The following is a 19,131-nucleotide window of genomic DNA, read 5'->3' on the forward strand; positions in this document are numbered from 1 at the left end:
ATCACGAGGACCATGGACACATAGCAACGGTACCGTGCAAGTGCTAGCCTAGACCAAGCCAACCAGGTTCTGATATCATATACATATACTAAAATCGTGATACATGGATATCTCATATCAATAATTATCAAATCAATCATATCATTTTTCACATATACATATTTCATGAAGATCATTGGCCTATACGCCGGAATTACACATTTTATCATAGCTCGGCCTGTATGCCGGCAAATCACATAGCACAGCCCGTACGCTGGCAAATCACATAACTCGGCCCGTACGCCAGCAAATCACGTAGCACAGCCCGTACACTGGCAAATCTCATCCATATAGCATAGCCCGTACGCCGGCAAACATATCCATATAGCACGGCCCATACGCCGAAAAATCACATATATATATATATATATATCTCGGCCCGTACGCCGGTTTTTCATCATAGAAATCCATATCGTCCCCATTCATAGAAAATAGTATTTCACAACATTTTTATACTCATGCCACACTAAACAAATTTTCTACATATTCAACATCTCATCATTTAAACAGTATTTTCCAAATATAAATCATATATATAAATATATTATTTTTCCTGAAACCAGATGCTACATATATATACATGCATTTTCTCAAAACAAAACTAGCTTAGTTTATCCCTTTGCCCGATTCCTGAAAAGCCCCTAAAAAAATTTTTCCCTTACCCACAAGGTTCTCAACTCAATACCCTGAAAATGAAAACTCGCAGAATTAAAGTTTAGTATTTTCGTACGTACAACATTTTCTATAACTACCACTAAGTCAAATTCGACTTAAAAAATCTTACCTCAACTTAGGGATGATTCCCAACGTTCCCAATCAACACCCCTGAAACTAAAAATTTCTAGTATTAAAGTTTAATATTTTAACGCATATATCACTTTCTTCAACTGTCAAAAATCCAAATATTAAATATAAAGTCTTACCTTGGATTTGGGATGAAATCCAACTTCGTTTCCCTGACGATCCGCTCCGGCAGATTTATAGAGAGCTTCGCCAGGAGCGTCGTGGTGGCTTCGATTTGTCGATCCAGCGTAAAACTAGCTCGGAATCGAACAGAGAGAGAGAGAGAGAGAGAGAGAGAGAGAGAGAGAGAGAGAGAGAGAGAGAGCACTTCCAAAAAATCTAAGCAAGCTTCTTGAAGAAGCTTGAGTTATATTTTATATATAGTAATCATTAATTAAAGTAAAGCTTCTTCACACTTTCTATATATATATATATATATATATACCTTTAACCTATATATTAAATGCATATCATAATAACTTATATATATACACACACACACACACACACACACACACACACACACACACACACATATATATATATATATACATGCTTCAATATTTATATATATATATATATATATTTTTTCCTTATCATACTATTCATTTTACTTGTTAATTTAATTAATTAATTTTATTATATTATTTTATTATTATTTTTTAAATTTTATTTTTCCCGGTTACTACAAGTAGACTGCTGTGAGGGAATGGTAGAGTGAACGGAACAGGGAGAATAAGACTTCCCCGGAGGAGTGAGTGTGATGGAGCTGCGGCGGGTCGCCGAAGCTGCTGAGTTCGGTTTGGCAGCTGTGTACGTCGGAGCAGGTGAGACTTGTGGTTGGCTGCCGGAGATGGGAGAACTGTGAGGGCTGTGGGATGCGAAGTTGGTAATGCTGTGGGAGGGTGAGTGTGTTAGGACCCTGTGAGAATCCAGATCAAAGTGACACCAAGAAATTTACGTGGTTCGGTCAATAATGACCTACGTTCATGGAGCACACAGCAACTATTCAATAACTCGCCGGATATGTTACAATTCTCTCTCTCTCTCTCTCTCTCTCTCCCTTCTTCCTCTCAGCTCTCTCTGCACTCTCTGTGCTCTCTCTGCACTGTGCTGTGCTGTGCCTGCACTACTGTGCTATTGTAATTCATTTTCCACAGCTCTCTTTATATAGGCTTAGAAGTTTAAATGATAATCAATACAAATCAATACAAATTGGAAGTTTAAAATCAAGAGATAAATGGAGAATAAATTCACACATTTTCTGACTCAACTCAACGCGTCTCCAGCTGTGTTTCTGGCTCCATCTCTAACAGAGTGAGAGTGAGGGTGGCTAGTGCGGGCTTCTGTGAAGTGAAGGTGGTTGTGGGGTGATGCAAAGATGGAGAGGGACCAGGGAGGAGAAATGTGTGAGAGAATGGAAGGATGAACGGAGAGAGATGGAGAAGGGGCATGGAGCTTGCCAGCATCGGGTCTTCCAGCCGCGGGGAGGCGTGGGTTAACAAGAGAGATGAAGAGGGAGATGGCTGTGACTGTGGGGAGGAGCAGGCCGGAGTTGGGTGGCTGTGTGTGCTGGGATTAGAGAGAGGATGCAGGGTGTAAAAACTAAATACTCTCTCTATTTTTATTGAATGAATCAAGAAGTAAACAAAATACTACAATCATGCTTGACTGAATAAATACCAGCTATTTTATATACAAGAGTTGGTAAAATAAAATAGAAAGCAAAAACAAATTTCCACTCTTTTGGAGGGAAAAATAGTTACAAGTTTATTTTAGAGCTACTCATGGTTACAAGAACTATATCACAGCCTCATCTCCTCAAGCCACGTGTTAGCAAAAACTTCATCACTGATATTCTATTCTTGGATTATATTCTTGCCTTTCAGTGCACTAATATCTCCAGCATTAGTTTTTAACTTGTCAAATTTAACACCCCCCCACCTCAAGAGCAAAGCTCTTACTGCTGGATCATCCATGATATACTCTAGATATGCAATTTGATGAGTAAAAATATTAATCAATCCCAACTTCTTAACCATTCCAACATAGTTGTCTACACCAAGTGCTTTAGTAAAAATATCTACTAATTGATTCTTGGATGCAACATAAAAGGTCTTAATTGTACTATCTAAAACTCTGTTTCTAACAATGTGACAATCTGCTTTTATGTGCTTTGATCTCTCATGAAACACTGGATTTGCAGCAATGTGCAATGTTGCTTGGTTATCACAGTAAGCAAAACTGATTTCTCATGCTTCACTTGCAAATTTTTTAATAAAAATAAAATCCAAGTTACTTCACAAGTAGTGCTTACCATGGATCTATATTCAGCTTCAGATGAAGATCTTGACACCATTGATTGTTTCTTTGATCTCCATGGTATCAAGACATTTCCAAGAAAAACAGAATATCCAATAAGTGATCTTCTTGTATCTGGACATCCTGCCCAATCAGCATCACAATATGCTTTTAATTATAAATCTGAATCACTAAGGAAAAAAATCCCTTGTCCAGGTGTTCCTTTAATTTATTGCAAGATTCTTGTTGCAGCTTGCATATGAGGAACTCTTGGCTTGGCTAAAATTGACTTAGCTTGTTCATGGCATATGTGATATCAGGTCTGTTGAGTGTGAAATACATCAATTTACCTATAAGCCTTCTATACTTGCTTGAATCTGATAGAAGTTCACCGCTGTCCTTTGATAGCTTCAATTGTTGTTCCATTGGAGATTTTCCAGGCTTACAACCCATCATGCCCTTTTCCTTTAAAATTTCTAAGCAAACTTTCTTTGGTTAAGCTTACTCGGCCTTCTTGCTTCTAGCAATTTCAAGTCCTAAGAAGAACTTAAGTGAGCCAAGATCCTTAATTCCAAATGTAGCATCAAAACAGATTTCAAAGTTGCTACACAAGTGGGATCATTTCCTGTGATGACCATGTCATCCACATAGACCAATAAAGCTGTAAACAAAGAACCTTTAGCATGAATAAAGAGAGAATTATCAGCAGTAGACTGCACAAGACCAAGTTGCTGAATAGTGTTTGATAGTTTCATATACCATTGCCTTGAAGCTTGTCTCAAACCGTAAAGAGATTTAAGTAGCTTCCAAACAACAAGAGGAGCTGAATGTGAGGAAGAAGAAGCAACTGAAGCCCTCCCCTTACTGTGAAAACCACGAGGTAATGACATGTACACTTCTTCATCTAAATCCCTATGTAAAAATGCATTATTAATGTCTAATTGGTGAATAGGCCAACATCTAGCAGCTGACAAAGCAAGAAGAACTTGAACAGTGACTGTCTTAGCAACAGGAGAGAATGTCTCAAGAAAATCAATGCCTTCCCTTTGTGTGTACCCCTTAGCCACAAGTCTTGCCTTATATCTGTCCACTGTTCCATCAGCATTCAACTTAATCTTATACACCCACTTATACCCAATAGGAGTTTTACCAGGAGGTAAAGTGGTCAACTCCCAAGTATGATTATGTTCAAGAGCTTGAATTTTTTGTCCCTTGCAACTCTCTAAAGAGGATCTTTAACAGCTTGAAAGAATGATTGTGGCTCTTGAGGTGATGTGCTGACTGTCAAACAAATATGACTGATAACAAGGCTCCAGGAGGTGAATAAATGAGCCCATCAGCCACATCATAAGGTGTATCAGAAGGATGAGAAATAGCATGAGTAGTAGCACACTCATAATCCTATAAGTAAATTGGTTTTGTGGATTACCGCGATGATCTTCTAAGAGGTGCTGATGGTAATTCATGAGCTGATGGAGAAGCAGATTCAAATGTGACTGAAGTAGGACCTGTAGGAATAGTAGGATCAGAAATTGTAGGAAATGAATCTGAGTGGAGAAGAGAAACCTGAATGGAATAGGATCATGAACAAAATCTGAACAAGCAATAAACTCATCTTGTATATTAAGAGGAGTGATTAAAAAATCCATTACCCGAGGTTGGAAGATGCAAGAGCATCAACTTCATGAATTGAAGTAAATGGGTCTGAAATTGGGGCTTTACCATCAACAAAAAGGAATATGTGTTCATGAAAAACCACATTTCTAGATATGAAAACTGCATTTGTAATAAGTCTAAACCTTTGTAACCCTTTTATGCCAAAAGAATAACCTAGAAAGACCACACCTCCTTGCTCTTGCTGCAAATTTGGATCTATTATGTGCAAGAGTAGCTACATAACAAGACAGCCAAAAATTCTTAAATGATCATAGAAGGAAGACTGCCATAAAGAATCTCATAAGGGGTTTTGTGAGAAAGAGGTGTAATAGGAATTCTATTAATCAAATATACAAAAGTTTAACACACAATGTCCCCAAAGATGTAAGGTAAATGGGAATTGAATGAAACAAGAGTGACCTTGCTACAATTTAAAATGGTTAATGTTTCCTTTTCTATAATTGCTTTTTCCGGGGGTTTCAACACAGTTTAAATGATGTAAACTTCCCTTTTAGAAAAAAAAAATCACTCATGATGAATTCAGTTTCCATGATCAGTTCTAATATTTTTACTTTCTAGAAAATTGAGTTTCAACTATAGTACAAAATTGTTCTAATATGGACTGAGTTTGTGATTTGTGTTTCAACAAATAACCCATGTACATCTAGAGCAACATCCACTATAGTGAGAAAATATTGCAAAAGTCAATGGTAGATACAGAAAATGGACCCCACAAATTCACAATGGATCAATCACAAACAATTCTTGGAAATATGTAAATTTCATTAAATGGTAATCTTTTCTGTTTGGCAAGAGGGACAAAAAAAAAAACCCCATTTTTTCCCCCCACCCCCCCAAAAAAAAAAAAAGAAATCTCATTGAATCACCAATCTGGACATTATTTGACTTGAGTAAATTCAGCTTAGCATTGATGGATGCCCCAACCTCAAATGCCATTATGTGTGGCTGAATTTTATTAGCAGAAGAAGAAACAGCTGATGAAACAAAAAAAAGAGACTGACTTGCTATCTTCCAGCAGGTATAGACCATTGCTCTCTTTACCCAGGGACCAAGTGTGCTCCAATGAGGCAAGGGTCCTAGATTGAAAACCCACAAGTTACCAAAGAAAATAAGGCAACAACTGAATAGATTTAGCAAGTTGACTAACTGATATGAGATAAAACTAAACGATGGAACACAAAGAATATTATATAAGGTGAGGTTTTCATTAATTTTAACAGTCCCAACATGTGTAACTAAGGCTTACCTCACCATTTGGCAAATTCACATGAGAATTCAAATTGTAGCCAATTATGGTGATGAAACAAGACACAAAATGTACCATATGATCAGTAGAGCACCTATGTAACGACCCGGCCCTTACACGGACTCAGGTGTCCACTTCAACATACATCAATACCTATACCTGTTCATGATATGAAAACAACCCGCCCTAAACAGGGACATACAGTGTAAAAATACATAATCATGATGTAAATGTCGCGGAAAAACATAAACATCCATTTGGGATTACTACTTAGCCTTATACAAGGTTCACAATACATCATAATTTACATTACATTGACGCTTGAGTAATCGTCATATTACAACCTCCAAAAAAGGACTTTCATCAAGTTTTAGTACAAAAATTTAGAATGCGTACGTAAGCTAACCAAAATACCTCCCTCGTCCTTTATCTACTAGGACCGACGCAGGTGGACCTGAAAACAAAGGTTGTAAGATAGGGTGAGACACCTCTCAGTAAGGAAGAAGGAGTAGAAGGAGATTACAACAGTGTGTGACTGCATACAGCATATTTTCATTCAACATCTGGAATATAATCAAATATTTTCAATACAGTGTAATGCATCAGGGTATATCATTATTCAGATTACAAAATTCCCACATGTCTTTCGACTATTTAATGATTTATCAGATGACCAACAGCAAAAATCCCTATAACCAGTTTTACCCCGTGGCTCGGGTTGTGCACTGGTACTCGTCCAATGCCCTGTTCGTGCAGACAACTGCCGAGTACGTAGAGTACCTACATACGATCCGACTTGCCTCCATTGCCCAATATAGCCAATGGTTCACCCTGCTAGCACCGACAAATCATATTGGTACCCACATCGTTTAGTACGATGTGGTTGCAACGGGTACATCTCAGCTACGATATCGTGCCGTATCATATAACAGTAGTTTATTTCAACTCTGCAAAAGAAAGTATTTTTCATACCCTCCCGGGACTATCAAGCTGTGGTTCTGTGTATCATAAATTCAATTTATACAAATATGATTTTATCTCCCATAATCTATATCATATAGATATAGAAATAATTCCCGCGGGGTTCAAAATCGGCGTCTTTGCACTGGTTTAACCCCTCTTTGTTTACTGATGCGGCTCGGTGTGATCACCAGCCTCTGTTTATCACAATTGTTCAGTATAACAAATTGGAATTTCTTCCCATATTCTATATTCAGTAGTATAAGAGAAATACATTCATTTCCATTTCAACATTATATCACACAAGTTTAATACAAAAAACCCCGCTAAATGATAGAAATTCAATATACATAGTTTAATCTAAATAAATAACAGGAATCGAGCCTCTCCTACTATAGTCTAAACACAAATAACGATGTTTGTAAAATTTGGAGATCACACGTCGAAATCTCGTTTTACCAAAAACCGTTTATTTTAAGTAAAATCGTCAAACGGCCATTTCTACTCGGTAGAATTTCACAAATAAAGCAGTTAAAAATCATACATAATAACGTAACTAGCTTTTTAGCGGTTTAGAAATTTTCCAAAATAAATGTTGTAATCAAAAATTAAATTCCCCTTACCTTATATCAAAATGAAACTTCGTACGGAAAACGGTCCAAAACGACAACTCAAGATCCCGAAAACCTAAAACCACAGAACATAACCTTACTATGTTTTCTATGCTATCGAATATCCAATCAATTAGGATCAGATTCCTACCTCGATTCTTGGGAAAAACCCGAAACTCTCACGAAACGACGATCCGATCCCCACTAAAAGTGTGAGCGTTTCTCTTCTGATCGCCACGCAATACCCTCCGTTTTTGGAAGCGGATGGACGAACGGCGAAGGATCGTAGAGAGAGAGAGAGAGAGAGAGGGAGAGGGAGCAGAGAGACGGAGGAGAAATGAAGAGAGGGGATGGAGGGGTAAGATAAGAAGAGACGAGCCGTGGAGAGGAGAGAGCGAGAAGGAGGAGAGCGGAAGGGGGAGAGGAGAGGATGGAGAGAGGAGAGGAGAATGGAGGAGAAGGTGGAGGAAGAGAAGTGAGGAGGAGGGGAGGAGAGAGAGAGGAGAGGAGAGGCGGGAGAGAGGAGGGGGATGGAGAAAGCGAGAGAGGGCGAGAGTAGAGGGAGAGAGAGGGAGGAGAAGGTAGAGGAGGAGTGGGAGAGAGAGAGAGAGATGGGAGATGGGGAGGGATGAGGAGAGAGGTTCGAGAGAGAGGAGAGATGAGAGAGAGAGAGAGAGAGAGAGAGGAGAGGATAAGAATGGAGATAGAGGAGAGAGAGGGATGAGAGGCGGGAGGGGGAGAGAGAGGGGGAGAGCGGGGAGGAGGAGAGGAGAGGAGGAGGAGAGTGAGGGGGAGGGAGAGAGAGAAGGATGAGGAGGAGAGGAGAGGGAGAGATGAGAGAAGAGAGTGGAAGGATGGAGGACGGAGAGAGAGGAGGGAGGTGAGAGAGGGGGAGTGAGAGAGAGGAGATGGAGGGGAAGTGGAAGAGGAGAGGGAGGGGAGGAGGGGAAGATGAGGGGAGGGAGGAGGAGAGGGTGAGATTGTAGAGGAGGGTGGGGGCGATGAGGAGACGGGTGAGGGGTGAGGAGGAGAGAGATGAGAGGAGATGAGAGACGGATGAAGAGGATGAGAGAGAGAGAGAGTAGAATGGGAGAGAGAACGAGGGAGGGGAGAGGAGAGAGCGGAGGGAGAACGGAGGAGAGAGAGAGAGAATGAAGGAGAATAGGAATTATAGAATTAAATCCCTTGACGAGAGAGAAGAGATGAGAGGAGAGGGAGGAGAATGCGAGAATGAAGGAGAATGAAAGAGGGATAGAGGAATTTATAGAATATAAATCTTATTAGCCCTTTAAGTATCTAAATAGAGACATATTCCCCACGATATTTATATATAAAAGATATACAAAATATCTTTCCAAAATATCTGTTTTTTATTTTTTTTTTTTTTTTGGGTCGGTGGTACTACAACCTATGTCTAGAAGCACCCCCACTTAGCATATTCCAAAAAACAGTTATATTAACCAGATGTTGGCTGAAAAAAATGGACTGAGTTAAATTTGAAATGAACGAAGGGTTACGAAAACAATACCAGACATGTTTTCAAGGTAATTTGTTAAGGAGTTGGAGGGATAGGATGTGAAAGGGCTAAAGCATAAGCAATTAGACCAGTAAACACCAGTAGAAGGATGAACACATATAAGTAGACTCCAAAAACCAAACTAGTCAATCATTGCACCCCAACCGTATCACCCCTATTTGGCTTAGCATATGTATGGTTTTTTCACAGAGGTACATCCGACAGATTGGAGGGAAAGTCAATAATTTCTCACACTGGTTAGAAATAGGACATTGAATCGAAAACATTCTCAGGTGCTGTTCTAGAATTGTAGATAAATTGATTAGCACTTGGGTCTTCCTTTAGGTTATCTCCAGGTGGGATAACCGGGGTACTTTGACACATTTATCAATGGTACTGTCCAAGCATATTGTAGTATGTCATAAAATTCTCTCACTTTTATTATGTCCTTTGTTTCCACGTTAGAATTACCAGCGTGTACGTCCCCTTCGAATTTGCAATAACATTGCCACTGAATCAGGCTTGGCAATGTAAAACCCTCGCTATGGGTTACTACACATTCTTGTGTAGCCTTCTTCTTGAAGAACCAAGGCATACATCTTGCTGTATGTTCGATAGGAAAAGGCTCCTGCATCAGAATTTGCGTCCTATATTCTCAAAATTCTTCATTCAAACCCATAAAAAATCTCATAGCCAAGTCGTGTGGTTGAGAACCTTTAAAGCTTGAGGGCTCCACATGTCACTCTGGTTAATGGCTTAAATTTAGCAAACATGATCCTAAGTTTCTTGAATCTTGTATAATAATCAGTAACTGTAACACGCCGAATTTTTGTATTAAATGAAATTCTATAAGGATAAAAGATAAAAGGGAAGTGGAAACAAATAGAAGAAGGAAGATTGCCTAAGCTTCGGTCGCTGAACACAGTGGTTTCGCGACGAAGGCTTTAAAGAGAATTTCGTGCGACGAACACAGGGTTTCGTGCGACGAAGGCTTTAAAAGGATTAAATGAGATTTCGTCGACCGAACACAGGGTTTCGTTCGACGAAGAGGAGAAATAATGAGACAGGGTTCGGAGCTGACTGATTTCGACGACGAGGAGTTGGATTTCGTCGGACGAAGACGTTGTGAAGAACTTGTAGATTGAAAGTCGGGTCGTGACTAGTTAAGCCAACTATAAATGTAGAAAATCGCTTTTATTTCAGTTTTATTTTCCTCTCTCTGCTCTTCTCTCTCTCTCTCTCTCTCTCTCTTCTCTCTCTCTCTACTCTCTCTCTCTCTCTCTCTCTCTCTCTCTAATCTTCGGCTCCTCTCACGCTCCTCTTCTTCGATTTTGGGCTACTTTTATGCCGGACGAAGATTTGAGGCTACCACGACGTTCACTGTGGCGAAAGTCATCCATAAGTTTGCAAGAAGCGGATCGTCGGGAAAACAAAATTCTGGAAATCATCCCTGGGTTGCGATAAGGCTTTTGGTAAGCAAATTAGACTTTGGGAATTAGTATGAGAAATTGATACACGCATGAGAAATACTGATCTGTATTAATAATAGAGGAGTTTTGAGTTCAGGAATATTGAGTAGGAAGCCTACGGGGGTTGTGGTCAGTGTAGGGAATTGTTTTAGGCGCTTCACACGTAGTATAGCAGGTAAGGGTAAGTAAGGAGTCATAGTCAAAGCTAAAGGATGAGTACTTTTCCATGCAAAACTATTAATATTATGTGAGATGAGATGATTTCAGGAAAAAGAGGATACTATTTTTTTATTATGAATGTAATGAGACGATTTTGCGAAATAAAATAATGCGATTGATGCTTATAAAGGGCAGTATATGTATGTATGAGAGTGAGGGAAAATCATGATTTTAAAACATAAAGTAGACTTTTAATAGAGCATGTGTGGTGGCTTAACATGAATTAATAGTTTTTACGTGAATATGCGAGAATATGATAGGAATGTTATTGCAAGTAACACATTTTATGGTATTTGGAAAGATGGGTATGTTCTGATGATTTTTGACGAAATTATGATAAATGAGTTTATTTTCGAAATGTAAATAAAATACATTAAATGTTATGATGATTTTGAACGAATATATGAATCATGAAGTTATTTTTCAAAAAGTAAATACCTGATATATGTATTTGATACGCGCGAAGCCCATATTTATGTTATCAGTCGAGGGCATATTATAGTTTTTGGCACGAGGCCATTGTATTATGTTACGGCCGAAGGTCGTATTTATGATGATTTTGGCACGAGGTCAAGTATTGATGTTATCGGGCAAGAGGCCGTATTTGAGTATTGGGGCGAAAGGCCCTATTTTCTATGATTTTGGCACGAGGCCCTACGTATGATTACGGCGGCAAGGCCGTATCTATGTTTCCGGCACTAGGCCGCGATGAGTTCTATATATGTTCAGTAATTATATGTTATGACAAACCGGATGTTAGTTTTTTGAGTTTCAGACCGGGAGTGTTCTGGTTACCGTAGCTATGGGTTGATTTTGGCATGAGCAGCAGTTGGTTCGAGTTTTCCGACGCAAACGGAAAAGCTCAGAAAGAACTAATCGACGATCCACAAACCTAGGCTTTCAGCGGCAGCTAAGGCTCCTTGATGGAACAGGCGCGCCGGTAAACTGGGAATGGGCAAGACGTGATGGTGGGTCAGTTTCCCCTACGCCGGGCATAGAAAAATCTATAACACCCAGAGCGCCGGACAGGCGCGGTGTGCGCAAGTTCGTTGATTTTGATGATCAATTGAAGCGATTAGACTCAATAAATATACGGAAATTCTATCCACTGAGAATACCTACGAGATCGCATTCCCAGTTGAGTTTGTTAATCATGTGACGGCTGGGGAAACCATCTCTGAGGCGGGTGCGACGAGCGGTCGACGAGAATGCTGATCCCAACATGGATTAACATTCCCTGAAAATAGTATGGGCATTCAAACTCTTGCGCAGGCAATTGTTCTACTTGGCATCATAAAGGATAGTGCCCTCGGTGGAAAACGTATGCTTCTCAGTTCTGTAGTACACAGGAGTACTACTCCGCAAGGACAACAACTGGTGGAGCTGTTCTCAGTCACCCTCAACGGTACCAGCGGTGAGATCTACCTATACGGCACCATCACCGTCACCGATGGGTTGCTTTCCCAGTACATTTACAATCGGAACAGGAACAATCCTGAAGCCATTTATGCTAATGACACTCTTTTGTTGAGCGGTCCGCCTCGATCCATCTCAGCCCTAGACAGCTTCACTATCGATGTGGATCTCTTAGCTTCCAACGACGAAATCAGCTACGGGCAAGGCTCGTGGAATGTTTACTTGACGGCCACAAATGAGTACGACAAGCCCTTATCGACGGATATTGAAGGCAAGAATGGTTCGGTGAGATTGAGCTATATAGTTTTCAGTAATGCCGTGCAAGCCACTGTGGAAGTCACGCTAGTAAATGCGGATGGAAAAAATACTGCTGACGTTTTTGGAATAATTACAGCTCGTAGTGACAAAGTTTCCAACGAAAGTATGCTCTTTTGGAAGACGTCGAATGAGAACAATTTACAAGTAAGCCTTAATCGGCCCGTTTTCTTATTGAGATCTACAGTAGCTGTGCCCCTAGACTCCTCGCTCAGAATTAGGGCTCAATTATTTGATCGCGATAGAGAAACTAATTCTAATAAAGAGATTGCTCATGACACTGTAGCGTTTCCTCCTTATCTCTCAGGTACACATACTAGAAATATTTCTGGCAGGCATGGGCAAGTCCAAGTAAAAGTTACGTGGAAAAATATTTAATTTAGTGCTTAAATCTTGTGTATAGGGCTTTAGTAAGCCCGTTAAATAAATTTGATAGTATTGAAAGTGGTTATTTTAGATCTCTCTGTTTTTGGTTTCTCTCAGCATCACTTAGCAATGAGCCTACATTGTAAGACTTGGTGGAAATAAAATAGATTAATTAATTAAACTTGATGTATATTTATTCTCTTTCTGTATCTATAGGTATATTATGGATTTATGTACTAGGTTAGTTTTAAGTGAAGCTTCGGAATAGTACCAACTGGAATAAAATTCCAAGAAATTTTAAACAAAAAATCATAGGACTATGTTTGGATTTGAATTATTTGACCATGTGAAATTCTAATTAAAGTTCAAAGCAACAATAAATTTGTCTGCTTGATTTTTTTTAAAAAAATTCCACCTTATCCTTGAGCTCACGATCATTTTGAAAAATTAAAATTCAAATTTTGAACCTAAATTTGCAAACCCATGAATTTAATTCGATTTTGAAAATTCTGAAAACATATTTTTTTAGTTTGGAACCGATTATCTTAATTGACAACTTGAAATTATGGGCCAAAATTAGTTTTAATTGACCTTATTTATTACAAAATAATAATTAGAACCCAAATCAGACGTCGACACGAGGCAAGGTTCGAAATAAAACCCAGATTTGAACCCGAGTCCAAACCCCTAATAATGCCCATGCCCAATTCCATATCCATGCGCTAGCCCAAGCCCATGTTCATCTTGATTTCCTTCACCAGAAAAAAACTAAAAAGTAAACCAGCCTCAATTTTTGGATTACAAGATTCTGCAAAAGTCTCCTTTTCAAATTGATCTTCCAATTAAACAAGGGCAGCCACACTGTCAATCAAAGGGCCTCAATTGCCAACCAGTCCTTAGCCGAATCTTTACCGACAAGGCATCACCACCGCCAATCTACTCAATCAGATAGCCGGCGATGGTACCTCATCTCCCTCGCAGAGGAGGAGGAGGCTGGGAGAGAACGGATCCAAAAGCAGAGACCTCAAAGGAGCATCCACACACTTCCACAAAGAGAGGGAAGACATAACCAAAAAACCTCAGCAGACTCGTAGTTTTTGTTTCTCCTCTTCAAAAATTTTTGGGTGAAATATATAACACTTTGAAGTTTTTTAAAAATAGCATTTCATCCTTATGTTTTTAAAAATTAACAAAAATTTAAATTTTGTGACAAGATACATTTTTTACTAGTTGATCGTTAGTCGATTATTAAATATATATGAAAAAATAAATAAAATGTTAATTTAACACTTTAATATCTATATACAAAAATAAAGCAGATATTTAAAATTATAATAACTATCGTGAAATTAAACTTATGAGTCATACGATAAAACTATGGAAAAAGGTAGTTGAGCAAAGATTAAAGTTAGAGACGAAGGTCTCAAAAGATCAACTTGGTTTTTTGCGTGAAAGATCTACCACAGAAGTTATTTATCTTTTAAGAAGATTAATGGAACAATTTAGGAAAAAGAAAAGGGACTTACATATGATATTTATTGACCTTGAGAAAGCATATGATAGGATATCTAAGAAAGTTCTATGGTCGGTTTTAGGGAAAAAAAAAAAAGTGTATGTAGTAGGTATACCGACGTCATTAAGGATATGTACAATGACGTAATGACTAGTGTAAGGATTATAAATGGAGAAACTAGAGAATTTCCATTCATTATAGGTGTACATCAAGGATCTGCTTTGAGTCCCTATCTTTTTGTTTTAGTGATGAACCAATTGACTGAGTATTCAAAAGAAGGTTCCATAGTATATGTTGTTTGCAGATGATATTGTATTACTTGATAAAATTAGGGACGGAGTAGAGGCTAAGTTAGAATTATAGAGAGAAGCTTTGGAATCTAGAGGCTTTAGGATAAGTAGAAATAAAACAGAACATATGAAATGTAATTTTAGTAATGATAGGAGGAATATTAGACACAAAATTAAACTTGATGATGAAGAAATAAATAACACTCGTAGATTTCGATACCTTGGATCTATTATGCAAGTTGAAAGAGAAATTGAAAATGATGTAATGCATAGAATTAAAGCAGGTTGGATAAAATTGAGAAGTGCTTTAAGTGTGCTCTATGATCATTGAATGCCCTTAAAATTGAAATGGAAGTTTATAGGATCATTATAAGACCAAGTATGCTATATGGATTGGAATGTTAGGTGATGAAGAAACATAATATCCAAAAAGTAAAAGTTGCTGAGATGAGAATGCTTAGATGGATGAGTGGTATGACATTGAAAGATAAATTAAGGAATTAACATATTTGTAGTAAGTTAGGTATAGTTCCTATAGAAGATAAGATATGGGATGGACGACTCAGATGGTATAGACACTTGCAACGTAGGCCACATAGTGCACTTGAGAGGAAGAATGACTTAGTTACTGTGGGGGGGGGGGGAATAAAAGGGATAGGGGTAGACCTAAAATAACTTGGGAGGAGATGGTGAGTAAGGATTTAATATCTTTGAATCTATCAAAAGAAATTTTTCATGATCGCATAAATTGACGGAAAATGATTCATATAGCCGACCCCACCTAGTGGGACTAAGACTTGGTTTTGTTGTTTGTTGTTTGTTGTTGTGATTAGATAGTTTAAAATATAACATTAAATTACTAAATAAAGTCAAAAAAATTATTCGGTTAACTACAATATGTTTTGGAAATTGAACTCGTAAATAAATTAGACAACTAGTGAGGCAATGTGCTACCGAGTAAAATGAGATAAATTCATATAAATAAGTTGAGTATTTCAAACCTTCATTTTAATTGACATCATTTGGTTTTCCTCTAGTTTTCCTCTGGTTTTTGTTTATGTTTAATTTGTTTGGTTTTGATTCCATATAGGCTTGCTTAGATTGGTTTATTTGGATTATTGTACTCGTATTTTTATTGACTTTGATGTCTAAGGTGGTTTTTATAGTTTATATGTAAATCCCTTGTGTTCTAATTGTAACCACAGTTTTCCTCCACCATAAGTAATAGCTATCAATAAAATTGGGGTTTTGTTAAAAAAAAAAAAAACCCCCGTTGATTGGTTGGGTCAACCTGTGATGCCCCGATTTTTCCTACCATTTTTTTCCTAAGAAACAGTAAATAATAAATCATCACCTGTCAACCAACTCTAATACCATATATCATACATAACCTGACCTGCAGTGGGTACCGGGTAATCAGTCTATCCCATATAAATATACCTAACAGCGGAAGTCAATATACACCATCCCAAATACAAATACCAAAGTACTAACCATCTATATATACACATGTCTATAAACATCTCCAAAAAAATCCACAAAATTCTTTAGGAGATTACACAAAACACATCCCCAACAGAAAACACTTACCCTGACTACCAGCGCACCAACTCCCCTCTTTCTCGGTGCTCTCTCTACTCAAAGGTCCTGATTACTTGAAATGTTTAAATTTCTAGGTGAGACACCTCTAAATAAGACGGAATAAATTATTCACAGTGTGTGGCCATATGAGTTTAATTATACCATTACACATTCCATTTTAATAAATATATTAGGTGGGAAAAATATATACAAATATGTACTCATACTCACATAAGTCACTACAAAAAATAAGTCATTACAACTCAGTAAGGGAAAAACTAAGTTAATGTGAGTGTATGGCCAGCAAGCATTTAGTGTACAGAAAATAACCAGTTCACTAAGCAGATAAAGACATTCATGAAAACATTCTTATTTTACACTCACACGCGCAATTAGCCAAGGATAGGGAAGACTACCCTCCCATACAAGTAGCTTCCCTCTGCTCTAGCACCATTACTGCTACTAGGAACTCACCTTTCTCAGTAAGCCTTCTAAATTATCTTATTAATTAACCGTATTCATATAAATTAACAGATATGCATATAAGACACTCCCTGTGACAAACATGCCATTTACATCCCCATGACACGGGTTGTGCGGCCCAAAGGTTGGACTAATGCCCTGGGGGATCCACCCAGACAGTAGTCATCTATACTCTCCGCTAACATACTCCGCGGGTACACGCAGCTCCAACTGCTGATCCAATTGCCCTCACCCAAGGGTGCATTCACCTCACATAGGCAAATCGGACAAGGTTACCCTACACCTCTCAATACAAGTGTGGGCGCACACGGCCACATTACAAATCTCTAACAATGGTACTGTGCTCACAATACACTGATCCCCAGGGTTCCTAAAGCATATCATGCAATTTAAATAATAGAAATCACCATTTAAAACATTAATTTACATATATTTCCTGTTATTCCAAAAACTTGGCCCCCAACCAAAAATACAATCCGGCATATAGTCATCAATTAAAACTTGGTCCTCGGCCGTCAAATAATAATCCTGGCCCTCAGCTAACCAAACAATACTCGGCCATTGACCGTTAGTTCAAACCTCTGCATTTCATAAATAGTTCCAGTATTTTCACAAACATTTCCAGTATTTTTCACAACAATCCCCGTATTTCTCAAACAATTAAGTATTTCAAAATCCCAAATACAAATACAAAATAATTCATACAAATTAAATCATCCACCACACAATTTTCCTCATTTTAACATATTCATATAAATAAACAAACTTTCCACCATTCATTTTATTCAAAAATTTCATATCATATATCCTAAGTTTGTAAAATCTGTTTCGAATGGTTGGTTTTCAAAATAACCTTCAAATTCTTAAATAAATATATTAATTAAATCAGTTCAAATTAAATAAAATTCCTGATTTAACTTAATCTCTCTTACCTGATTCCTGTAAAAGTCCGATAACACCCCGGCCTACACCCCAGATGTTCAAAAACCCTTGAGCCCTAAAATTCAAATTTTACCATATTATTCGTCACAATTCTTAGAGTAACTTTCCCTAAAATTCCCCTACATTCTGAATACCCTAAATAGCCTAATAAAAGCCTAAATTATCAAACTTATCCCCGATTTAGGATTGGTACCCTGGAGCTCAAATTCGAAAACCCGTTCTTACTAGATTGTAGAGAATCTCCCCATGAGTCTCCTGACAATTTCGTTCATTAATGAGGCTTATAGTTTAAGAAAAATTGAGGTAAGTTTGAGATTTTGCCTTACCGTAGGAGATATGCCTACGCCGCCCCCACGATAGATCCGCTCTAATAAAAATGTCGGTGGCGGTGAGTAGAGCCCAATAGTATTTTCATATTTTTGATCGGCCGAATAACAGAGATGAGATAGAGGGGAGTGAGAGAGAGGGCACGAGGAAATGAAGATGCCCCTCTGTCTGCTGTGCGTGAATCCTGAAGGGTCAAAGATCCTTGGGGAAGGTTTACTCTCTCTCTCTCTCTCTCTCTCTATATATATATATATATATATATACATATATATATATTATATCTTTATAATATTATATTATTATTATTATTATATTATTTAATTAATAATTATTATTAATTAATTAATTTTATTTTAAAAAAAAATTTTAATTTTACCTTTTTAATAATAATTTTTATATTTTTTATTTTTTATATTATTTTTTATATTTTTTTATTTTATTTTTTTATTTTTTTAGAATCACTACAATGGGAGCTTGTGTTTCATGGGCCACTCATGGCCCATGCAAACCATTTAATATGCCCAGTTTTATTTAAAAGAAAAGCTCGAAAGGATGACTTAATTCTCGGAAAAGAGGACTGAACTCAAGTTAAAATAAAAAACTACTCCATAAAATACCTAATTGAATGACCTCAACTTTAAAATTTAAAAGACACAGAAAATTTGCAAACTCAATTTAAAGACTCATTTTTAAAAATTAAAAAACTCAAATTTAAAAATCGAAAGGACTCAATTAAAAAAATTAAAAATACCAAGACTCAGTTTAAAACACCCAGGGTTCAATTAAAAATATTTGGACTTCTTAATTTTGAAAATAACTCAATTAAAAACAACCAGGACTCAAATTTGAAATAACCGAGAATCAAATTTTAAAATGACCAAGACTCAAATTTTAAAATAACCAGAACTCAATTTTATTCAAACTAGCCTAGACTTAAATTTTTAACATGACCAGAACTCATTTCTTAAAACAACCGTGACTCGAAATTAAGAATAACCGAGACTCAATTTTGAAATAAGATGACTCAATTTTGAAATAAAATGGGATTCGATCGGATCCTCCCATTCCCGGGATTCA

At 37.5% G+C, this 19,131-nt stretch overlaps 1 protein-coding gene across 1 annotated transcript; it reads left to right on the plus strand.

Moving 5' to 3' along the window:
* Nucleotides 1-12,069: 12,069 nt before the first annotated feature.
* Nucleotides 12,070-13,064, plus strand: LOC131151498 (uncharacterized). Its single transcript, XM_058102739.1, has 2 exons — nucleotides 12,070-12,859; nucleotides 13,036-13,064. The coding sequence occupies exons 1-2, from the start codon at nucleotides 12,070-12,072 to the stop codon at nucleotides 13,062-13,064; spliced, it is 819 nt and encodes a 272-aa protein (XP_057958722.1).
* The last annotated feature ends 6,067 nt before the right edge of the window (nucleotides 13,065-19,131 follow it).

This window comes from Malania oleifera, chromosome 3, assembly GCF_029873635.1.
Source record: "Malania oleifera isolate guangnan ecotype guangnan chromosome 3, ASM2987363v1, whole genome shotgun sequence".
Taxonomy (NCBI): domain Eukaryota; kingdom Viridiplantae; phylum Streptophyta; class Magnoliopsida; order Santalales; family Ximeniaceae; genus Malania; species Malania oleifera.